The following is a 25,943-nucleotide window of genomic DNA, read 5'->3' as shown; positions in this document are numbered from 1 at the left end:
GTCGGACCCAGCCACTAAGCGGTGATGTAATGTGCATGGCAGAGTGGGTGGGCAGTGGCGGGTGACGAGCGGCGCTGCCGCCGACATAGGATAATTCATGTCTGCGGCGGCGGCGCTCGTCACTCGCCGCTGCCCACCCGCTGTGCCATTTAACAGAATGTCAGCCTGCCTGCCGCCCTTAATTGGTGCCGCCCTGAGGCCGGTGCCTCACGGGCCTAGGCACAAATCCGGCCCTGTCTATCGGTCCAAAACATTTTTTTCCTGGTGGTCCTTCTTTGACCAGACAAGCCTCGTTTTTTTGTTTTTGCCATCTTAGCAATGATTTTCTTACTGCCCCTCAACCTGTCAAAACTGCAGCGTGAATCATTCTCATGCAGCTAAAATTGAGATGTGCTTACTTTGATCATTATTAAGCTGTGCTTGAAGCTGTTGTCCTGTGAGCCTGTTACGCAAGATGTTGATTCTCAAAGCTTGTCTTTTGAGTCTCTTGTGGCATTGTATTTGTCATACATCTATCTGTCAGCTTCCTTCAGTTTTCAAGTGTCTTTTCGTGTAATGTATCTTAATTTATTTAGTGTCATAATGGTATCTCTATCTTCCTTTGTCTCATTCTTATGGTAACATTATATTATGTCTTGCAATGTAATATTTGGCCTGATTTTGGTTCACTTGCAAAAGCAAATTCTCTCTCTAATGGACAAAACCATGTGCACTACAGGTGGAGCAGATGTAACATGTGCAGAGAGAGTTAGATGTGGATGTTATTTTGTTTCTGTGCAGGGTAAATACTGGCTACTTTATTTTTACACTGCAATATAGATATCAGTTTGAAGTACAAACCCCACCCAAATCTAATTCTATCTGCACATGTTACATCTGCCCCGCCTGCAGTGCACATGGTTTTGTCCATTAGAGAGAGAATTTGCTTTTGCAAGTGAACCAGAATCAGACCCATTGTCCATTAACGTTTCAGGGGGTGTAATATCAGTATGATTCAACACTACTCTCATGCAGATATGGGGTGTGTAATCAAGTAATCACTGCAGAATCATAAGCTCTTAGCCCAGTGGTTCCCACACTGTGCACCTAGGCTCCCTGGAGCACTTGCAGGGGTGCCTCAGGTTGGTGGTCCAGAAACAATTCAAATTATTTATGGTCAATGAAATAGTCAAAATCAGTGCTTGTAGTTTCTGATTATAAAACAGAAGTGAATCATGTTCCTCACCACATAACTGGACCAAAAGGATAAAATGTAATAAATGTAATCACAACGTATTTAACTGAATATTTTTTTTTAAATTCTCAGTAAAATCTTAGGGGTGCAATGGAAAATGTTCTGATACTGTAGGGTACCGTGACTGAAAAAGTTTGGGAACCAGTGGCTTAGCCCATTATTTGTTCCCTGAAAGAGGCTTTTTTTTACAATTCTAAAAATGTAAAGTAGTGTGTAAGGTTGTTCCAATCTGTTTTTGAAGAACTAACCACACATCTTCTGTGGATGTAGGTTTCCTCAAATCCTTCTGTCTCTTTGTATAACCCCAGACTCAGTGATGTTGAGATCAGAGCTAAGTGGGGGCCATATATAATCACTTCCACGACTCCTTGTCTTTCTTTTTGCTGAATATAGTTCTTAATGACATTGCATTATGCTTGTGGTAGTTGTCCTTCTGCAATATAAATCTGGAGTCAGATGCCTCCCTGATGGTGTGACATGATGGATAAGTACTGTCTGTATTTCTCGGCATTGAGAACACCATTATTCCTGGCCAAATCCCCATCTTCGCTTGCTGAAATGCAGCCCCACACTGGAACGGAACCTCAACCATGCTTTACTGTTGCCTGCTGACAGTCATTATTGTAACCAGTCTCCTGCCTTTTGTCAAACAGACTGCCTTCTGTTACAGCCACATATTTCAGAACTTGATTTATCTGTCTAGATCGCCTGCAGACATTTGCCATGCATAGTTGAGATGCTTGGCCTTGTTTCCACTTCAAAGGTATGGCTTTTTGGTCACAATTCATCCAAGAACACCACGTCTGGCCAGACTTCTCCAAACAGTAGATGGGTGTACCTGGGTCTCACTGATTTCTCCCAGTTCTCAGATGATGGCACTGCTGGTCACAGGGCCTGGATAAAAGGCCTAATGGACCTGGAGCCCTAATGGGCCTGGCTCTTGAAAATGTTCAAGAGCCTATTATGAGAAATGGAGGACATAAGGCCAATGCCATGTAGAACCCATGCACTTTAAGCCCCAGTGTCTCCCTTAATATATAAAAGTACAAAAATTGCATAAATGTGTTAAATAGAAATACAATTTGAATACTTATGATTAATGACCAATCAGTTGGTCAGCGGCTGTCTGTCTGGTTGTTATCAAGCAGTCATGTTGATGGGACTATTTATATGTGGAGGCCTGGAACTGCAGCCCATCCGCCCCACGGTTCTTCTAGTCCTGGCTGGACAGGTTCTGATTTCAAAGGGAAGTAGTCATGTTGTGTCTTTCATCTGATGCTACCTTGGCCGACCACTGTATCTACAGTGCCTCAACATTGCCCATTTATTTTTGCTTTGCCAATTAGCTCAAAAAGCACATATTGAAACCACAGCCTACAGTACTTCGAAATTTTTGAGTTCGGTTTTGAGACCTTGTAAGAATGTGGATGTTGCTCACACAGTTTTAAGCCTCCTACACAGCTGTCTCTGTTTCAGTTAATGACTGTGTTTCAACCTGTATGATATAGTCACCCAGAAATGTTGGCCTAGGGTCAGGAGGATATGTTTGGACTGTACGGTGGGGATGTATGTAAAATAGGAACATTTTATAAAAGATATGTGGGTGGTTTGGGAATCTGATAAGATATCTGAAGATATGAGAATGCTTAGAGGACTGGAGACTGGAGGAGAGTCTTAAGGACAGATGTATCATGCTTCAAAAAGTGATAAAGTGGAGCGTGATAAACCACCAGACAATCAGCTCCTAACTGCTATGTTACAGGCTGAGTTTGAAAAAGGACAGGTGGGAGCTGATTGGCTGATTTTATATCACTCTCCACTTTATCACTTTTTGAAGCTTGATACATCTGGCCCTTATTGTGAATGGGAGGGCATTCCACAGAGGGGGTGCAGCACATAGGAAGTTTTGCAATAGTGAATAAGAATGCATAATGAATGTGGGTGAGAGACAGATCTATTGAAGAGCAAAGAGATCAGAATGGGATTGAGATACGCAAAGAGAAGCACATTGGTGTAGTTTGGTTAATGACCTTGTGTATTAGTAATAGTATTTTACATTGAATACGGTAGCATACTGGTAGGCACTGACAGTGCATACCAGCAGAAGATAAACATTGAGCAATGAATATTAGCTACACAGCTGCAATCAAGATGTATTGCACTGGTGAAGACCAATAAGAAGACTAATGCAATAATCAATGTGGGAGCTGATGAGAGCATAGGCTAGAGTTTTTGCCATTTGTTGTGTAAGGTATGGTTGTATTTTGGATATGTTTTTCAGATTGAATGTGAGGAACAAGGACCGTTCAGAGTCAAGGATGACACCTAGGCAGCAAACTTGTGTGATAGGTTTGATTGCCACAAGTGATAGATATCCAGTTGGTAACTATTATTGGTTGGTAGAAATATAATTATTGTAATTTGTAAATATTCAGTTTGAGGTATCAAGAGGACATCCAAGATGAAATGTCAGTGAGGCATTCAGTGATATGGGCCAATACATATGGTGACATGTCTGGGGAAGATAGGTATATTTGAGTATAATCAGCATTAATATTATACTGAAATCTAAAAGAGCAGATTGTTTTGCCAAGAGAGGAGGTATAGTATGAGAAAAGCAGTGGACCTAAGACTGAGCCCTGCAGTAATCCAGCTGTTAGAGGTAGTGAAGAGGAAGTGGAATCAGAAGAAACAAACTCTGAAAGAGAATTTAGATAGGTACAGTAAGATGAGACAGATTACAGATTTTAGTTAAGGTCGGGATGAGCACAGGAGACAGAGCTTTACTTATTTTGAGGGTATATAATAATGAGAAGAGGAAGTAGAGTAGGAGGAAGAGTTGGTACTTCATATTTATTTGTGGAATCAAAAGAAGAGAAGGTGCCCGAGGATTCAGGTAGGGAATTGAGTCATTGATTGAGGACGAGCTTATATTGTATTTCACCTCAGCTCTTATGAAACTTGTCCTTGAAGTAGGAAGCAAGTTCTTGCACATTGTCAGTGGCTGGTGGCTTGGGTAAGGCAGGGTTGAGAAGTGATTTAAATGTGCCATGGTTGACATCTAGGCCTACGTAGAATTTGTTGGTTAGCTGGAGATACTAGGGGTGAAATTCAATAGGATGAGAAATTCAGAAAGTGAGAGATTTGGTAAGAAATCTCCAGTTTTTGAAAGCGGCAATCATTTACACTGCAAAACCAGTTTAAATTATAACGTGTAAATGATTGGTACTATTAAAAAAATGGAGATTTCTTCCCAAATCTCTCACTTTCTGAATCTCTCATCTTATTAAATTTCACCCTAGGTGTGATACAGCTACCTCAGAAGAGAGGTCTCAAAAATCAGTGTTAATTTTTTTGTGGGTTTGAGGAGGATTTGAAGTAATGGAGGAGGGCATGCAGGTGATTAAGTTGTAATCCAAGAGAGGGTAAGGTGTGTTAGTTAATTCAGAAACTAGGCCTAATTCTAGTTGGCTCACAAAATCTCTCTCTACTCTGCAAATCCATGTGCACTGCAGGTTGAGCAAATGTAAGATGTGCATAGAGAGTTAGATTTGGGTGAGTTATTTTGTTTCTGTGCAGGGTAAATACTGGCTGCTTTTTTTTATACTGCAATATAGATATCAGTTTGAACACATCCCACCCAAATCTAACTCTCTCTGCACATGTTACATCAGCCCAACCTGCAGTACACATGATTTTTTTCATTAAAGAAAGAGTTTGCTTCTGCGAGCCAACCTGAATCACCCTCTTACTCCATTGGGAGCTAGAATCTCATTGGTTACCATACCTTTTATTTTCTTAAAATCCACTTATATTTCTGTGTCTGCTATACAATTTCCCATCCCACTGCATAGCTTTCCAGTGCACTAACCCTTACCCACAAACATTGCTAATTCAAGTAATACAATTAATTTTATTCATGGTTAAATTGATGGAAAAAATGTATATTATTTCTATGCAAAGAATAAAAACAAATATCCAATGACGAACTAGTGTTCGCCAGCGCCTCCTTGGCAAATCTGTCACTACTAGGTGATTCATCGCGCCCTACGGGCGCTCTTCACACTGTCGTAAGGGGCTGCGCCCCCTTAATTTGTGAACGTTTGTATATAAGAAATATGGTTGGAATTGTATGAAAGATGCCCTGTATTGCAACTTGGGTGTCCGCGAATTGCGGGAGGGGGGGTTGCAGGGGTGGGGGTGGTTGCTGCGAATTGCGGGAGGGGAGGGGTTGCAGAGAATTGCGGGTGGTGGGTTGCGGCGAATCACGGGAGGGGGGTTGCGGGGGCGGGGGTTGCGGCGAATCATGGGAGGGGGGGTCGCGGGGGGGGTGCCGAAAATCGCGGGAGGGGGGGTCACGGTGTGGGGTGCCGAGAATCGCGGGAGGGGGGGTCGCTGGGGGTGTGTGTGTGCCGTGAATCGCGGGAGTGGTGGTTGCGGGTAGTGGGGGTGTGACGCGAATCACCACAAGAAAAAATCAACACAGAAAGGTCAACACATGTAAATGTTGACATAAGTGTGGCACTTCATTGGTGTCCATGTCGACACATGACAATGAATATGAAAACATTCAAAAAATGAAAAATAAATCTTCAAAAACTCATGTCAACCTTTTTCATTGTCGACCATAGCCATGTCAGTGTTTTGCATGTGCCATTTAATCCTGGGGCTGCTGCGAATTGCGCGGGGGGGGGGGGTGGCGCGAATCGCGGGAGGGGGGTCGCAGGGGGGGTGCCGCGAATCGCGGGAGTCGCGGGGGAGGGGGTGTGTTTTTGCCGCGAATCGCACTGGGGGGTGTTTGCCGCAAATTGCGGGAGGGGGGTCACGGGGGGGGGGTCTTTTTGCCGCAAATCGCGGGAGGGGGGGTGTTTTTGCCGCGAATCGCGGGAGGGGGGCTCGTGGGGGAGGGGTGGTGTTTTTGCCACGAATCGCGGGAGGGGGGGTCACGGGGGGGTTTCCCGCGAATCGCGGGAGGGGGGGTCGCGCAGGGGGTGTTTTTGCCGCAAATCGCGGGAGGGGCGCACGGGCGGGGGTGTGTGCGGCGGGGGCGCTCACCTGGTGGCTGTGGAGTAGCAGTGCTGGGCAACATGGGGAGGCAGAGGGTGTCTGGCACTGTGGGCTCACTGGGCTGGTTCTCTGTCATGTGAGTCAGTCATGTGAGTCAGAGGCTCCACCCAGCGTTATACACACACTTTGAGTGACAGATGCAGCCAAATATATAAGAGATAGGCATAGGCTTGTGCGGCCTGTCTACAAATACCCATTGTGTTGATTTTTTCAATAAATAGTTGCTATGTTTTCTTCCTGCATATTTACAATTTTTCTTTATTCAATTACTCTGTGACCTTACAATTACTGTACCATCAATTTTGAAGGAAAATAAGTATGGAAGTACAGTAAAAATATTTATTTCCTTTTTTTTTTTTTTTTTTTTTTTTTAGCACATCTAAAAAAGCGGAGCAAAAATAAATGTATCCTATAAACAGCAGCTGTGTTTAATCTGCAGAGGTTTGATGCATATTAACATAACTGTTTCTGATGGAATGAAAAGAAATTACTTGCAGAGAGCTCAGCTAAACCACTGCTGACACTTCAAAATGTATCCGCTTATATTTCTTCAAAGCATTTGTTGGGGCAGAAAAAAAAAAAAATATATATATATATATATAATAGTTTATTTGATACTCAAATGCAGTTAAAGTGGCTTATTTTAAGTTGGAAGCAAAGCAAAAGAAAAACAGAGTAAATACTGGTTGCTTTTGTATGTAGCCCACAAATAAGATGCAGCTTTATTGTAGTTAAGGTTGTTTCATTTTCAGGGTGCATGAGTAAAATGGCAATGAGGTTACAATAGTTTTATTTTTACGTCATTCCCTTTTAATTGTCATCAGCTCTCTTTATATGCCATTTGCCCCTCCATGTAACCCTTTATATGCTACTATCCCCACCCCCCCTCCTCTGGAAAATCTACACTACAAATGCATACCTCCCAACATTTCCATTTCAGAAGTTGGGATGCTTGTGCGGTATAGCCACGAGGCCACGCCCCTATGACTTAGGCTACAACCTTTTTTCGGGTGTGTGGCCTCGTGGGGATGTCACGGCCACAGACCACTCCCCCATTTCTCCTCACTAAGGGGGCATGGACATTGCGGTGTAATAATTATGAGTGCTTCTCGATGTAGGGGCAATCAAAGGGACAGTATTCTCCTCCCCAAGGGCCTAATTCAGAGCTAATTGCAACCGCCTTTTTTTTTAAATAGACAATGCCATTGTGCACTGCAGGTGAGGCAGATGCAACATGCAGAGAGATTTAGATTTGAGTAAGGTGGGTTCAAGCTGAAATCTAGATTGCAGTGTAAAAACAATGATGGATCAGTGGCTTTTCAGGTACTCAGGAGCGCGCTTATAGGGTGCATGTACATGTGTTCAGGGCAGACTACAGTAGATGGCCCACGTAGCTCTAATCCGCTGTCAACATTCTATGTTAATATCTGTTGTACTCTTCAGCTGCCTCCTTGCTTTGCATCCAACCTGATGAACTACAAGATGCTCTCACGTCCCATTGTGTGGTGACTCGAGGGGAAACTATTATTCGTCAGAACACTGTGGAGAAAGCAGTTGATGTCAGGGATGCTATGTCCAAAGCCCTGTATGGACGGCTCTTTAGCTGGATTGTGAACCGAATCAATGCTTTACTGAAACCAACTGAAGAACTGAGGTAAAGTATTATTTCTTAGTTAATGTTTTTTGCAAATCAAAATCTGTGCGTGTGTGTGTGTGTGTGTGTGTGTGTGTGTGTGTGTGCATATTCATATATGCGAGAGGAGAACAATAAATTTCAGGTACAGTAGATACATTGTGTGTGTCTGGTTGTGGACTTTAGTTTCAGATTTAAAGTTTTGGTGAACTGTAAAGGCAAAGGCGTAAGTTCATCCCAGTCACCCGGAGGCAAGTTGAAATTTGGTGCCCTCGGCCATTGGTCAGGGACACAAGATTCAGTCGTTTCAGCACTCATTTGTGCATCCTATCTCACTAGTCCAGCTGTAGCAGTAGATACAGCATTGCTTGCTGCAGCACAGGCTGAGTGGTACCAGGCAGGAGCCATCCTTTCCCTTATTGCAGTTTTTATCAAGGCTCCTGGGACAGCTGTGCAGCCTTAGAGTGTGCACCGCAAAGCTCCAAAGGAATAGGTGCCCCTTTAGGACTTGGAGCCCTGAGCACTCAGGACAGCGGCAGCGGGGATGGATAGGCCTGGTTGTTTTAGCAGGGTGTTGCAAAATGAGGAGGGCTCTTTTTGCCCTTTAAAAACTGCTAAAACAGCACAGAGTGAACACTTGCAGTGACTTCCTATTACATACCTCCCAACTGTTCCGAATACCACGGGAACGTCCCGTTTTTCAGGGATGTTCCCGCGTCCCTCCTGCGGTGGGGGCACTTGGGAGTTCCCCCTTTAAATGACTGACCAGCGCTAAATATACGCTATTCCCTCAGTCAGAGGGGCTGGGGGCATGGCTAGAAGCTAACAGAGCCTTTCTGCCATGTCCCCACAGCATCTAAATGGAGGCGTGACCTCACGGTATGTCACGATTATAGGCCACGTACCCTTTCGAGGTAAGCCATGACCCCTTATTTCGGGTGCGTGCACCATTGTCCCTCCTTGTAACTCCTGAATGTTGGGAGGTATGCTATTAGAAGTTCTATCTGTCAGTCGCAGACAATACATGTAGTCTCATAGGGCAGGACTGCCAGTCTGGGCTGTGAAAGGCAAAGAGTTGGCTTCCTGTAAGAAGCAACTCGCTGTCTTTCATTCAGCGCACTTGTCTTCTAGGAGCTGCAGCCGATGCAGTCCATAGAAGATGGTATTTTGCATATACGCAGTATGGCTGCGCATGCACTGTTCACTGCGACATTTTTAGTTGGTGTTTGGCACATTTGGCTGATGGAAGCAATATACATAAAAACATACAGTAGCCTCTTACCTAATAGATCCTGACATATTCTTGAGGTACAGTATGGGTTCCCAGGGGAACTGATAGGCAGCAGGTACAGCAGGTCAACATCAGCACACACAGTGACTGGACTGTGCAGGGAACTGGTGCCTTGAACCGATTTCATCTTAATTCTGAAGACAGGATTAAGATCACTGTTGCCCAACCACTAAATAATCTTTGGTCCCTAAGTACTCCTTCTTTTATCTCTTATCTACGCTTCCTTTGAAACCTCCTGCGCAATTTGTTGCCCAGTGTGAGATTGTTTTAGAATTGATGTAAACACAGTACATGAAATAAATGTGATTTGAAAGAAGATTAATAATACTACAAATGACAGACTATAAATAGAACACAATTAAATAGCTGTTTGATCTTTACAGCGAGGACGACGCCGGGTACAATATTGGGATTCTGGATATCTTTGGCTTTGAGAATTTTAAGAAGAATTCTTTTGAACAACTTTGTATTAACATTGCCAATGAGCAAATACAATTCTACTTCAATCAACACATATTTGCTTGGGAACAGGTAAGGGACAATATATTAATTATATTAATGGTATGATTATTTTCAAATCAATGTAAGATGTGCATTTGTATTTTATATGCAAATATCGCCGTAATATATTTAGATAAATAGATTTATATCTTTTGAGCCAAGAACCGTATCAAACCAGTATCAAATTATAGTCTGATAAATGGAATCCATGGGGTAATTCAGACCTGTGCGCTAGGCAGCCCAGCGTTTTCATGGGCTTGCCCACCATTTTTGTGGGCACATCCATGAAACACAGGGAGGACCCAAGCAAACGCCTTCTGCCTGTCAATCATTTTGCGAACACACCAACTAGTGTAAAACTCGCCAAAGTCATTTTCTCCCCTCCCCTAAACAATCCCCTATATTTACAGTGTATTGCAGCATAGACCAATGGCAGATGCACGCGTTACTCACCACATTGGGTGGAACATGCCTCCCAAGGGTCCTCATACAGTAGTTGGAACAAAAGTCCTAGTTTATAAAGCCGCAGCAAGTCCCCTGGTGTTGAGTCTTTCCTTGCACACGTGGGACTTTTAAATAGTTTGTTCTACTGTATAGATATACAATAGTTGCTTAGAATTGAACAGATTTGTGCTCTGAATGGTGTTTTATCACTCCTTAAGGAATGATAAGTGGAGAGAGATAAAGTACAAACCAGCCATCATCTAGCTGCCATTCTACAGGATGTTAAAAAAAAGCCATAATCTGATTGGTTCTTAATTTATCTCTCTCCACTTTATCTTTTACCAAGGTTTGATGCATCTCCCCAAAACTGTATACAGGGCCGCTGGAAGGCTTCTCGCCACCCTAAGCAGAACTTCAATCTACTGCCCCAACCCCACACTGCCACCAATACCCAATTTCCAGCTCATCAAGTGAGAATGTGGAGGTGGCTTCTTAGAAGTTCCACAGCCGCCACCTACATTTAGTATTGTACAAGGATGTCCTCAAAGGCATCCGTGATGTTATGGTTCAGCAGATTCGGTCCTAGACAGCTGTCTAATGGTCCCATTCCAATGGAGCATATTGGCACATGTGCAGACCCCTCGTGCGAACACCTTTGGCGAGTATCACACTCTCCAAGACATTTGCACAGGTAGGTGAGGGGGTGGGCGCCATCAGGGGATTGTGCGGCATTTTATGGGCGCCCCCATGGAAGCACTGGGCGTACCTCTGCAAATGCAGGCACGGTGCTTCCTGCTCGGCCGGCAATGACATCACATGAGCTCAGTACCCGCCCCCAATTCATCAATCATCGGGCAAGATAAAAGTCAGTTCAGACTGACCTTTATCTGTGAACGGCAGAAAAATCATTTGATAGTGAGCGGCCATTGAATGAGTTTTTGGGCAAAGGGCCACATGCGAGGGGATGTGTTTGTGATTTGAATGGTGGGGCAAGGCAATGAGGCGTTCAGGTGGTGGGAGGGGCTTACCTGCTCGCTAGGCCGCATGTATTAATGAATCAGGCCCATAGTTTTAATTGCACCTTTACACAAGATTTAAATTTAAAATTGAAACATTTTGTAGAATTCTGAAAATATGCCGACGGCACTTGTGACCCAGACCCGTTATTGTGCACATCCAGCATTACTGTACATGTGCACATGAAGAACATTTACAATGCAAATCATCCTCGCTTCATTTGCATTTCTCCTTCGCACAGCTATTTATAATTGATGCGACCTTTGAAATTGCTTGTGATAGGTCAATTAGAGGAATATGGTTTCTCTATGTATACGCAAATACTTTCATGTAATTAGAAGCTTACTGTATGCCAAATAATCACCTGCAGATTTCAGTGATGTAACATAATATTAGTCCTTATGTATAATTTCATAGTCATATTAGTCATATTATACACTATACCTTTTTTAATACAGGTTGAGTATCCCTTATCCAAATATCCGTTATCCAAATTATTCTGAAAACCATAGTTTCCAGAAAGTGAATTTTTGTTGTTGTTGCTAAAAGCACTACTGGGGACATCTGTACCAGCACTACTGAGGACATGGTACTGTATGTACCAGCACTACTGAGGACATGATATGTAACTGTCACTACTGGGAACATCTGTAACAGCGCTACTGAGGACATGATACTGTATGTAACAGCACTACTGAGGGCATGATATGTAACAGCACTACTGAGGGCATGATATGTAACTGGCACTACTGAGGACATCTGTACCAGCACTACTGAGGACATGATATGTAACTGTCACTACTGGGAACATCTGTAACAGCGCTACTGAGGACATGATACTGTATGTAACAGCACTACTGAGGGCATGATATGTAACAGCACTACTGAGGGCATGATATGTAACTGGCACTACTGAGGACATCTGTACCAGCACTACTGAGGACATGATATGTAACTGTCACTACTGGGAACATCTGTAACAGCGCTACTGAGGACATGATACTGTATGTAACAGCACTACTGAGGGCATGATATGTAACAGCACTACTGAGGACATGATATGTAACTGGCACTACTGAGGACATCTGTACCAGCACTACTGAGGACATGATACTGTATGTAACAGCACTACTGAGGGCATGATATGTAACAGCACTACTGAGGGCATGATATGTAACTGGCACTACTGAGGACATCTGTACCAGCACTACTGAGGACATGATACTGTATGGAACAGCACTACTGAGGACATGATACTGTATGTAACAGCACTACTGAGGACATGATATGTAACTGGCACTACTAGGGACATCTGTAACAGCACTACTGAGGGCATGATATGTAACAGCACTACTGAGGACATGATATGTAACTGGCACTACTGAGGACATCTGTACCAGCACTACTGAGGACATGATACTGTATGTAACAGCACTACTGAGGGCATGATATGTAACAGCACTACTGAGGGCATGATATGTAACTGGCACTACTGAGGACATCTGTACCAGCACTACTGAGGACATGATACTGTATGGAACAGCACTACTGAGGACATGATACTGTATGTAACAGCACTACTGAGGACATGATATGTAACTGGCACTACTAGGGACATCTGTAACAGCACTACTGAGGACATGATATTTAACAGCACTGCTGAGGACATGATCTGTAACAGCACTACTGAGGGCATGATATGTAACTGGCACTACTAGGGACATCTGTACCAGCACTACTGAGGACATGATACTGTATGTAACAGCACTACTGAGGACATGATATGTAACAGCACTACTGAGGACATGATATGTAACTGGCACTACTAGGGACATCTGTAACAGCACTACTGAGGACATGATATGTAACTGGCACTACTAGGGACATCTGTACCAGCACTACTGAGGACATGATACTGTATGTAACAGCACTACTGAGGACATGATATGTAACAGCACTACTGAGGACATGATATGTAACTGGCACTACTAGGGACATCTGTAACAGCACTACTGAGGACATGATATTTAACAGCACTGCTGAGGACATGATCTGTAACAGCACTACTGAGGACATGATATGTAACTGGCAATAAATAGGTGCAAAAAAATGATTGCTTGGGATTTAAATTCAGTATCTGAGATAGTAAACAAACTTTGTTTCATGTTTTGAAACCTTGTTTATGCACAAATAAAATATATTTGTGTGTATTTGATGTGTTTGTACAACATAAGTGCAAGATACCTCAAGATACATCATTGAAAAATATTCTGAAATACGGAATAATCCGTTATCCAAAATTCTTCCGGTCCCCAGCATTTTGGATAAGGAACACTCGCTCTGTACTATGGGGGTTATTCTAGTTCACTCGCAAAGGCACAATCACTCTCTTATGGACACTGCAGGTGGGGCTGATGTAACATGTGCGGAGAGAGTTAGATTTGGGTGGGGTTTGTACTTCAAACTGATATCTATATCGCAGTGTAAAAATCAAGCTGCCAGTATTTACCCTGCACAGAAACAATAAACACCCAAATGTAACTCTATCTGCACATGTTACATCAGCCCCAACTACAGTGCATATGGTTTTGTCCATAAGAGAGTGATTGTGCCTTTATGAGTGAACTAGAATAACCCCCTACAGTATATATATGTTTGATCATCTCTGTGCGTTTTGTTTAAACCACAAATCTATATTTCTTCATGAACTGCAGAAAACATTTCAAAGATATATTATTAGTATTACGGTAGATTTGAAGGCAATACAATTCTCCCCAGCACATTATGTTTGCCTTATTTATGCCGGATGTAATGTTTTTTAGTAGTACGGATAAATAAGCAACGGGCTTCTGGCAGAATAAGGTGAAAGCACTGTAGTAAAAGTTTTTATAAATTTGTATAAAAGCAAACAGCTGTCCATTATTATTGTGTAATCATTTTTGAGTGGTGTGAAATGTTGTATAAACAAGTGTGAAAGCTATATATTAACTTAAGGCTTAATTTAGTGAGACACTTCAGGTTCAGGTAAGCTTAACTTGCACTGGCAGATTTCTGCTGTGGGAGGTGGATGAGAAGCGTAGCATGATCCCCCCCAGATGGGCTGTATTAAGGCCCTTATTCTGGTTCACTCGCAAAGGCAAATTCCTTCTCAAATGGACAAAACCATGTGCACTGCCGGGAGGGGGGCAGATGTAACTTGTCCATAGAGAATTAGATTTGGGTGAGTTATTTTGTTTCTGTGCAGGGTTAATACTGACTGTTTTATTCTTTCACTGCTATATAGATCTCAATTTTAAGTAAAACCCCACCCAAATCTACTTCTCTCTGCACATGTTACATCTGCCCCACCTGCAGTGCACATGGCTTTGTCCATTTGAGAAGGAATTTGCCTTTGCGAGTGAACCAAAATAAGGACCTATATTTGCTAGGAGTGTCCCTTTTTATACATTTTAATGTTTTCTTTTCTTTAAAGAATGAATATTTAAATGAAGACGTGGACGCAAGGGTTATTGAGTATGAAGATAACAGACCACTTTTGGATATGTTCTTACAAAAACCAATGGGCTTACTGTCGCTTCTTGATGAGGAAATTAGATTCCCGAGGGCAACTGACCAGACGCTTGTAGGTAGGTTCTGTTACAATATATTTATAAGAGTAAAGCTTTGATCTAATATCAGACAGAGTTACAGTAATTGGCAACAGCAATTTCTTGTATCATGTAAAAACAGTATGACATGTTGAGTCCAGTACATGTACAGTTAATACTTAAGTGCACATACACCCTATTTTCACATACTCAGAAGAGAACGTCTTGTATCACCTCAGTATCTTATATTATAGCTACTATAATCTGATCCTCTCCCAGTGCTTTATGTTGCGGCCCCCTAGCTCACCTCCAACAAAATGTTGTTTTGTTCTAGCCTATTCTAAATAAAACATTATTCTAGACTCTACCTAACATTAGCCAACACCCACATTTGCACTACTTGAGTGGCTTATGTACAGCTGCCTAACTCACTGTTTCTCCGTTTGAGCCCTACAGATGAGGTTATAGCTTCTACCCTCCACTGACACATGAGGGGAAATTTAATAGGACGAGAGATTCAGAAAGTGAGAGATTTGGTAAGAAAACTCCTTTTTAAAAAAAAAAAAAAAGCAGCAATCATTTACACGGCAAAACAGTTTGATTTTGAAGTGTAAATGATTGCCGCTTTTTAAAAAAAAAAAAAAACCAGGAGATTTCTTACCAAATCTCTCATTTTCTGAATCTCTCATCCTAATCAATTTCCCCCTATCCTTCTAAAGTGACCAGTGCTTTACTCCCAGTAGTTACACTTTTCGTGTTTTGTTTTTTGGTTTTGGACATGGATTTCCCTTTGTGCTTTGAATCTGGATTGGTTTTTACCAAAACCACCCTTTCAGGTTTTAGTTTTTGCATCTGTATTTTTTAAAATAAAAAACATAAAAATAGCTAAAACCACAGAATTTTTTTTTTGTTACTACAGTATTAGTAACCTCAATAACATTCTGAGAAGTGGCAAGAGGAAGATGATTTTTGAAAAAAGGTGTTTCTAAAAAATTCTGTCTAAAAAATAAATAAATATTTTTTTCATAAGGATCACACAGGGGAGGCGCCCCCCCATTAACGGAGCGGGGGAGCCCCAAACCAAGCTACGCCACTGCCCAAGACTGCACCCCAATACAGCACCAATGCAGCATCCAAATACAGAACTCCAAGGCAGCACCTGCCCCACTCCATCATCTACTCTATCCAATGCTGAAGTGAACATGGCTCTGATAGGGTCTTATATAGGTACCAAAACCCAGTGAGAATCTGGCAGTGGGATGATGACATGTTGCCTCGATCTGGGATCCGAGTTTGGCGGGAAATCTAGGCCTGGACAAACCATTTTGCACTGCAGGTGGGGCCATATTTAAAATGTGCAGAGAGATTTAAGTTTGAGGAAGGCATGTCCTAGTCAAATCTTTCCATCCTTTGTGAGCTACATGCAAAAGCAGACCGTATTTAACGCACATAAAAAAGTGTATGTGTTTGCACCCCTCACATTACAACATGGTTGGTCCAGTTACTTCCTCTATCTTTCTTTATTCCCACATCCATGCATATAAAAGCTACATTTTTGAAGCTGCTTTTGCAGTAAGTCAGTCTAATCAATATTGTGTGTTGCCTCTCTATGGAATTAGAAATGTTATAATGTTTATGTAGCTAAATCTGTTAATGGTTATTTCATTTACAGAAAAATTTGAAGATAACTTGAAATCAAAGTATTTTTGGAGGCCAAAGGGAGTAGACCTAACATTTGGAATTCATCACTACGCAGGGAAGGTAAGTACTTCCTACAACACAATGGATGCTTTGAAATTCTTATCAAACTAATGGGCCCCATACATCAGCAATCACAATTTATGGATTTCCAGATCCAGGGATTTTTTGGCCAGATAAATGGATTCTACAATCGATCTGACTTGCCCACACATTACAGATTTATTTCAGTGATCGGCAGATTTTTCCATCTAAAGATTGCATCTTCATATCTGGAAATTGCCCAATCGATTGTCATTTCAGCTGTTCATAATATAAATAGATGAAGAAGACGAATTGGGAATGCCCACACATATAAAAAAGATCTGCAGATAATACCAGATTATTAAACATGTTTAAAAACCTGATTAAGCAATCGATTGGCGATTTTTATTGGGATTGCCAAAAGGGGGAGCCCACACATCTAAAATTAATTGTGGCAATCATCTCCATATCTGAAAATTGTCACAATTAATTGCTGATGTATGGGGCCCTTAAGGGCATCTGATCACAGTACAAATTTATTCTCAAAATGGGCAAAACCATGAGCAATGCAGGTGTGGCAGATGTGCAGAGAGAGTCAGATTTGGGTGGGATGTGTTGAAACTGAAATCGAAATTGCGGTGTAAAAAAAATGCTGCCAGCGTTTACCCTGCACAGAAACAAAATAACACACAAATCTAACTCTCTCTATACATGTTACATCTGCCCCACCTGCAGTGCACATGGTTTTGCCCATTTTGAGAACAAATTTGTACTGCGATCAGATCTGAATAAGGGCCTAATTGTGAATGATTTGTTTGATTGACTACTGAGCTTTTAATTTGAACTTCAAGTGTGAGCCCAAGTTCACATTTGCATTTCCTGATACATTGCTTTGCCAAGGGCCTACAATGCTGTTAAGATGGCCCTGTATAAAGCCCCCCATTTGGAGGTGTGATTTGCGAGTGTGAGGAAAGCTCACATTGGGTACTCCATCATTCAGATCAGGGGCTGGAAAAAAACTGCTAAAACTACATTTTATAAATGAAAGTATCCTTTTGGAGAATCTCATTAAATGTACCATTTGTGAAGATCCCGGGTTCATGTCTTGAAAAAGGCAGCGATTACAGCTGTGCACGGTGCCCCGGGGGCACTCGGTTCTCTGATCACACAGTAAGGATACAATATCAAGGTACAAAGCGTACCTTTATTTCATATTTATCATTACATCTGGAAACCATAACCACGCTACTAACAATACACAATTCAGGTAGCACTACTATATAACACAGCACATACTAACTACTATAAGAACCTCTGTACTCCCTTCACTGGCTGCCTATAAGATGGTGAATCATTTTCAAGATTTGCTTACTGACTTTCATGACCAGGGCCCAAGGTACCTGAAGCAGCTTCTGATCCCTTATTGTCCCACTCGATTACTGCGATTGGTTGATGAAGGACTACTAACAGTACCCAGAATTTCCCGGAATTCATCTGGGGGTCGAGCTTTCAGCGCTGTGACTCTACGGAACTCACTTCCCCGCTCGGATTTGGATTTGTTTCAGTTAAAATTGCTTAAAAAAAAAGATAATCCTATATAATAAAGGGACAATGCTGCCCCTCACCCTTATAGGGGGAATTCAAGTGTTGTGTACACTGGTGGCCAATAGTTGGTGTCCAACAGAACAATTGAAATGTCGCTCCGTTTGCCCGAACAGGCACACCACTGACATTACTGTTAATGTTGTTCTGTCATTTTGACAAGCTGGTAACTAGTCATTATGTCATTGATGAAAATCAATAATAGCTATTATCAGGTGTATTTAGCAATCCAAAAAACAAATTCTGATTAACAATCTAAATTCCAATAGTGGTAAGATTTGTGCAGGACTTGTTTCAGATATCCTCAGACTATACAGACCAGAGGCCAAATGTAATAAGGTGTGAGAATCAGAAAGTGAGAGATTTCGGGACTGTGAGATTAATAAAAAATGGGAAAACTCTCCCAAAATCTCTCATGTTCTGATTCTCACATCCTATTACATTTGACCCCAGGTTTTGATTTGGTTCAGATTCAGAACATTTTTGTGAATTTAGATTTTTGAAGAATCGAAGCACATATTCGAGTTTTCTATGATTTCTCCTGCAGCAGAGGCATACGAGGGGATGTGTTTTTGTTAAAAATTCCCTTGCATGTTACTGAGGGGAATTGGCAGTTGCAGGCGCGGGGTGCAGCGTTTGGACGGGCGGCATCTCAGAGACTTGGAAAGCTGCAATCTTCACAGTTTACCAAGCCATTCCGCATGGTATTCTGCATGGTCTGTACTATACGTTTTAACTGCGCTTCGGATATGTATGTACAATTCTTCATTACATTGCCAAAGTGTGCACAGTTTTGTGTATGCTTCAGTGTGAAATCCAAAAATTAATTGTAAGCTGATTTTATTGAGAGAACCACTAGTCCTTAGCTGGTTCAGCAGAGCATAGCTGGTTCTGTAGACATAACTGATCTGTAGAGCATAGCTGGTTCTGTAGACATAACTGATTTGTAGAGCATAGCTGGTTCTGTAGACATAACTGATCTGTAGAGCATAGCTGGTACTGTAGACATAACTGATCTGTAGAGCATAGCTGGTTTTGTAGACATATTTGATCTCTAGAGCATAGCTGGTTCTGTAGAGCATATCTGGTTCTGTAGAGCATACAGTAGCTGGTTCTGTAGACATATCTGGTTCTGTAGAGCGTAGCTGGTTCTGTATACATATCTGGTTCTGTAGAGCATAGCTGGTTCTATAGAGCATACAGTAGCTGGTCCTGTAGACATATCTGGTTCTGTAGAGCATAGCTGGTTCTGTAGAGCATACAGTAGCTGGTTCTGTAGACATATCTGGTTCTGTAGAGCATAGCTGGTTTTGTAGACATATCTGATCTCTAGAGCAAAGCTAGTTCTGTAGAGCATACAATAGCTGGTTCTGTAGACATATCTGGTTCTGTAGAGCATAGCTGGTTCTGTAAGTCCATTTTGCATAGTAAAAATGGCCTCCGCAGAACAATGATGCACCTTCTTCATACTCCTAGTCTATTCTTTAGCTTGTTCTGAAATAGGAGCCCTGTTCACCCAGTTGAGCCAAGAAAAAGGGTATAAAAAACCCACGCCAATGCCACTCCAGGGTTTCATAAGCACATGGGATACATAGCCCCCCCCCCCCTCCTCTTTCTCCTAGGATGACAAAGTCATCCTCCCATAGGTACGCGGGTGGCTGCATACACCTTTAATTTAGATCTCCTGATGGGGCACAGACATGCACGCAGCAGTGACGGTGACCCACCTGTTACTGTGGTCCTGCCAACCTGTTGACTTGTCCTTCCAATAAAATCCTATGTGTCTGCACCATCAACTCTAAGGGCTTTTCACAAATCGAGACATATTTTTGGCAAATCAAGGGAAACAGTGGAGCCAAATGCTAATGTAGTTCTGTCACTAACAAATGTTTTATGTTCTTCAATGACCTCCACCGTATTAAATCAAATGGAAAGTTCTTTACACCGTGTGCCTACAAAAACACTATTCACTTAAGCGAAATCTTAAATCCTATTTAAATAATAATGACTCCTAATACTTATATGTCAAGAATCCCTTGATGAGATTTTGACTATCAACTAATAATAAAGATGCAGCAGCTGAGCATTGTGGCCACAGTGGAAGATATAACTGTCACTCCACATTTTATTCTTTGTCAAACACTTTAACTACATTTGCAGACATAAATCAGACAGAGAGAAAGTGATAATAAAGCCGCGGGCGCACTGAATAAGTCTTCATTGCTTGCAGGAGATTGCTTGAGGAATTGAAATATCTTCGGTCACATTGAAACACTTTAATCAATTGTTCTACTCTTTGATTTTAACAATGCATTTTATCTTAAGGTTCTCTACAATGCAGCTGGCTTCCTAGAGAAGAACCGAGACACTCTACCAGCTGACATAGTTCTTCTTCTACGGTCATCCGAAAACAATCTCATTCGCATATTAGTAACTAATCCTCTAACAAAGACGGGTAAATCTTTTGTTACTCATCCTTTCACTTTGGATTAAAAAAATGCTATAAACATTTTCTGTAAATCAGTCACAATTATATATTTTTGGAAGGGCATATTCTAAGCACGCAGACAGAAATAGACTATACCTGTCTGCCCGCTGTTAGAAATGTCTGCCCATGGTACAAAGGGGGTGTGGCCATTTGTAAGAGGCATGGTCAAGTCTCATTGGGAAGTCTAGGCCCCATCTGTCTAGCCAAAGTTGAAAGGGGAGTGGTGACAGCATGTTGGGGGGAGTGGATCCTGTGGCAGGTTCCAGCCCCCATGCAGGCCCGTGCAACGGTACTTTGTATCTTATCTCCTATCTTGGCACCCCATTGTATAACTGTACATAAAGATGCATCATCGCTTCCAGATAAAATGGAGAGAGAGAGATAACGTTTCCAAATTTTATGTTACAGGCTGTGTTCCAAAAACCGTAGGAGCTGGCTGGTACTTTATCTTTCTCCATTTAGTCACTCTAAAAGCAATGATGCACCTCGCCTTCAGCATTAAAGAACAGGGCCTCTTCTTAATGCTATAACTTGGGCAGAGGAGGAGGAGGGTGATGGTAGGTGGGGGAAGAACAAATCCCTAGCAGTAGGGAGAATATTAATCTTCTCTGAAGTTAGTGGGGGAGATGCATCAAGCCTTGGGGAAATATAAAGTATCTGACATTTTTCTAGTACATCCTGTTAAATGACAGTAAGGCCCCCATACATCAGCAATTATAAAAGAGCAATTTGAAAAATCTGAGATTTTTCTAAGAATTAAAGATTCCTCGATCCACCAATCTGTGCCAATACATTACAGATAGTTTTCAATGATTTGAAGATCATTTTCAGCAAATATAGATCTGCCAATCTTGAAAGCCCCATCAGTTTACTAGAAATGGTCTGCTACCATACACTAGCAATCTATGGCCCAAATTGATCTGTGAAATCCAACATGTTGGAAACCTGATTTACCAATCACAACCACGTTTTGGTTATAATCTGTGATCCGTGAACCCCATACATTGAAGGTTTATTTATACAATCATCTGCAAATCTCCAAATTGCCCCAAGTTCTCCTGCACCCAGTATAGGGCAGGTGTAAGTGCTGATATCCGGGTTGATGTCAGCTCTTGCGAATGGAGAAATAGCGCCATTTGGTTTGGGTACATTAGCATAGTGGCTAAACTTGCATTTGCATTATTGTACACTTATGAATATTCCATCATTTCACATGTGTGACTTCCGAAATTCTGTAAGTATATGATAGTCACACTCACAATATATTGTCCAATATTGTCCCACTTTCCCCCGGTATGTCTCGTGATGGGGGCAGTTGGGAGTCCCCCATGTCAACTGTGCATGCGCACAGCATCTATTCATGCCTCCACAGTGCCAAAAATGGTGCGTGGCCTTGCGGGATCAACCCGAGTATAGGCCATGCCCCCTTCCCGCTAGGCCAAGCAACCATAATTTGGGGCGCGCCTGCGGTGAGCGCGAGCTTCCCTCTTTGTCCATCTTCAAACTTGGGAGGTATGATATGATTAAAGAATTTTGTTACACACAGGCAACCTTGCGCATACGAAGACCAAGGCAAGAATAAACTCACAATCGTGGTCAGCACAAAAGACATCCAACAACAACAAGGTAAGCACCAGCTCCTGTGATAGGCAACATAATATATGCTACAAAAACAGTGATAACCTCATGTAACAACGTCCTGGTATCTGTCTTTTTTATTATTATTTCTATGAAGCTGAATATTTTAATGTTAATACAAATTAATAATAATTAATAATACTGCGAGTATACACAGCCTGGCAAACAGGTCTGAATCAGGACCTTTATGTACATATTGTTTCCTATTATATTATGGAAATAATACACTTACTGTATCATGTGTCAGTGTATGACACAAGAGAGGAAAGTGATACGCCCCACATTACATGTGGTAAAAGAACTGTACTGTATGGCCCTTATTCTGGTTCACTCGCAAGGGCAAATTCCTTCTCAAATGGACATAACCATGTGCACTGCAGGTGGGGCAGATGTAACATGTGCAGAGAGATTTTGATTTGGGTGAGTAATTTTGTTTCTGTGCAGGGTAAATACTGACTGCTTTATTTTTACACTGCAATATAGATCTCCTTTTGAAGTAAAACCCCACCCAAATCTAATTCTCTTTGCACATGTTACATCTGCCCCCCCTTCCGCGCAGTGCACATGGTTTTGTCCATTTGAGAAGGAATTTACATTTGCGAGTGAACCAGAATAAGGGCCTATGTGTATATTGCGCCATTTAAAATGTAAAGGACAGTTTTCATAGAAGAGCTTAATTGCCACATTGCATTTACTTGTATAATCCCAACAGGGAGATTTTGCAGACGCCCGTCATCCTAGAGAGACCACCAACATGAAAACACAAACAGTGGCTTCATATTTTAGGGTGAGCTTTATGTTGATCTTTCTACTTAACCTCTTAACCGATACATTTGTAATACAAAAAGTCATCTGAAATTGTCCATTTAAAAAAATAATGAATTGGCCTAAAAATATATTTTGAAAATATATTTAAAAGTATCATATTAATAAAAATTCACCTATGGGTGTCTAGCACATCCCATACCCCCTTCCCCCCAGGGATGTGACTTTCAGATCATATATCCTTTTACTAATAATGGCAAATCCAACACCGTGATGAGAAATCATTATACTTCTATTACATAAACTTTATCACCCAAACCCCAGCATCCATATATGTGGTGTTCACTCCCATGTCCTTCCCTCCCCTACTTAAAAGAGTAAGTTAAAAGAGTTAAAAATTTAGAGTAGTGACGTGCATAACATACAGCTCAGAGGAGACTGGGCAGGGGTGTGGTATGATTCACTGACAGTCGGGATCCCGGCAGTCATTATCCTGACGTCGGAATCCCGACTGCCTGGTCTCAGACAGCGTGGCCAGCACAACAAAGCCCCTTTGCGGCTCGCTGCGCTCGCCACACTGCGGGCACGGTGGCGAGCCGTGCTCACCACCTATTCTATTCTCCCTTTATGGGGGTCATGGACCCCCACGAGGGAAAATAACCGACGGCTGTTGGGAACCCGGCCGTCTGTGTTTTAACAGTGGGGATCCCGACGTTGGGTTAATGACTGTCGGGATCCCTGGCCAGGAGGTAGCAGATAAATTAATATGCTGATTCTTGAGAGTTGATGCAGTAACATATTATTTTAGCCAAAAATGCTGCCTCCTTGTGTTACTGTGTTTTCCTTGAGGAGTTTCTGCTGGTCACATTTTATTGTAAAAATCCTTATGACATGCATCTATGAATAGTTATAGATTTATACTAACAATGTACTCTTTCGGCTGTATTCAAATGTTTTTACATTGGCAGCCACTAGAGGGCGCCCAACAGAATGATTCTGATTCTCCGTTTCGGCGCATCCAGTCACAGCATAGGCAGCAGGGTGCGAAGTGATGGGTTGAAATGCTAGAAAATTCACTCAAACTGGACTTTTTGCTGCATGCCCATTAGTTTGGTCGGGGTTTAGCTACTACGCATGGTTAAACCCAACCTTAACAGTGTGAAATAAAGCATCAATTAAATATCCTCCCGTCGCAGGAGATTGGGCGCCATATATCAATAGAATAAGGCGATATATTGTTGGACTGCTGAAGCTACATTGATGACTGATGTTTTTTTCCTTTGTTGCTCGTGTATACTCTGCTAACTTCATACTGTATTTCTGTCTTAGTATTCCTTGATGGACTTATTGTCAAAAATGGTAGCTGGCCAGCCGCACTTTGTACGTTGCATCAAACCAAACAATGATCGGCTGCCCAGTAAATTTGATCGGGAGAAAGTACTAGTGCAATTGAGGTACACCGGCATTCTGGAGACGGCAAGGATACGCCGACTTGGGTATTCCCACCGACTTCTGTTTGCTAACTTTATAAAGCGGTAAGAGCAAGAATATTGGACATAGGAAAACAACTTTTTTTTTTCTTTGTGCATGTGCTGCTTGGAATGGATATATATATATATATATATATATATATATAGATAGATAGATAGATAGATAGATAGATAGATAGATAGATAGATAGATAGATAGATAGATAGATACAGTAGCATAATAATCATACATACATCCAATTGACAAGAGTCCCATTGGGAGCACCACAATGCACCCCTATCTCCTATCTATATATATAAAAGGCTAACTGCTCTTCACCTCTGTTAGGTGAGGTACTGCGACTGACCCCCAGAGGCCACTCTACAGACCAAATTAACAAATTACTCTTTGTAAAGCTCAAAGAGATAGTAAAAACTGTCACAGCAGAAAGGGCCTTATTCTAGTTCACTCTTTCTGACAAAATCCTTCTTAGATGGACAAAACCATGTGCACTGCAGGGGGGCAGATGTAAAATGTGCAGAGAGAATTAGATTTGGATGGGGTTTTACTTCAAAGTGAGATCTATATTGCAGTTTCAATATAAAGCAGCCAGTATTTGCCCTGCATAGAAACAAAATAACTGACCCAAATCTAATTCTCTCTGCACATTTTACTTCTGTCCCCCTGCAGTGCACATGGTTTTGTCCATCTAAAGGTGCGTACACACGGAGGCGTTTATCGCAAATATTGCTGGAAATATGGTCGCTGAGCAACCATTTTGCCAGTGATGGGAGTGTGCACTGGCGATAAATCGCTGGATGCGCGCTCCCGTTTTCTGCCCATAGTGATCGCTGGTCGCAGGAGCTTGCTCCTGCGACCAGCTGATTTCCACTGCCCTGTGTACAGGGTTTTAGAAGGATTTTGTCAGAAAGAGGGAACTAGAATAAGGCCCAAAGTGAGAGCACATTAGAGAAGCCATCATTTTGATGGGGCTTTAACTAGTATGTTAATGCCCTGGTCTGTTTTTAGATTAAATTGGACATTTTGAGATCAGATTAAGCGTAAGGAACCACCCTGACTTGTGGGAGTGCTGCAGGTGTATACCTAAAGCTGTGTGCTGCGTTCCTGAAAAACAAGTGGATGGCAGTGATGAGACTACCTGCCCTGCAGCACTGCATACATCTACAGGGCTGGTGCAAGTGCCAATACTGAGGGGCAGATTTATCAAGCAGTGATGTTCTTGTTACAAATGATAAATGCCCCAGCCCATCATCTCCTAACTGTCATGTGTTGTGAAAAATGACAGAAACTAATTGCTTAGTGCAGAGGTGGGGAACCTTTTTTGTGCCAAGGGCCAATTGTTTGGTGGAAAAATCCCTCGGGGGCCATATGTAAAAATGTATCTTACAAATTGTCCTGCTGCAGCCGTCCCATGCTCCGGGGGTTGACGCTGAATAGGACTGACAGTCTCCGGCTGCTGTTGA

At 42.1% G+C, this 25,943-nt stretch overlaps 1 protein-coding gene across 5 annotated transcripts in view; it reads left to right on the top strand.

The window, feature by feature from the left end:
• The window catches only part of MYO3A (myosin IIIA), a 199,572-nt gene that overhangs the window by 108,335 nt on the left and 65,294 nt on the right, over positions 1 to 25,943 (top strand). For all 5 annotated transcript variants that reach the window (XM_083189240.1, XM_083189241.1, XM_083189243.1 and 2 more), the window contains 8 exons: positions 7,745 to 7,955; positions 9,609 to 9,756; positions 14,660 to 14,813; positions 16,447 to 16,535; positions 20,424 to 20,553; positions 22,133 to 22,212; positions 22,937 to 23,011; positions 24,319 to 24,524. In XM_083189240.1, coding sequence (XP_083045366.1) covers positions 7,745 to 7,955; positions 9,609 to 9,756; positions 14,660 to 14,813; positions 16,447 to 16,535; positions 20,424 to 20,553; positions 22,133 to 22,212; positions 22,937 to 23,011; positions 24,319 to 24,524 — 1,093 coding nt within the window. The remainder of the gene's footprint in view (positions 1 to 7,744; positions 7,956 to 9,608; positions 9,757 to 14,659; positions 14,814 to 16,446; positions 16,536 to 20,423; positions 20,554 to 22,132; positions 22,213 to 22,936; positions 23,012 to 24,318; positions 24,525 to 25,943) is intronic.

The sequence above is a fragment of the Crinia signifera genome, chromosome 5 (genome assembly GCF_055691185.1).
Source record: "Crinia signifera chromosome 5, ASM5569118v1, whole genome shotgun sequence".
Classification (NCBI taxonomy): Eukaryota; Metazoa; Chordata; class Amphibia; order Anura; family Myobatrachidae; genus Crinia; species Crinia signifera.
Note: the sequence above shows the minus strand (reverse complement) of the source record. Positions and strands in the feature narration are given on the sequence as shown.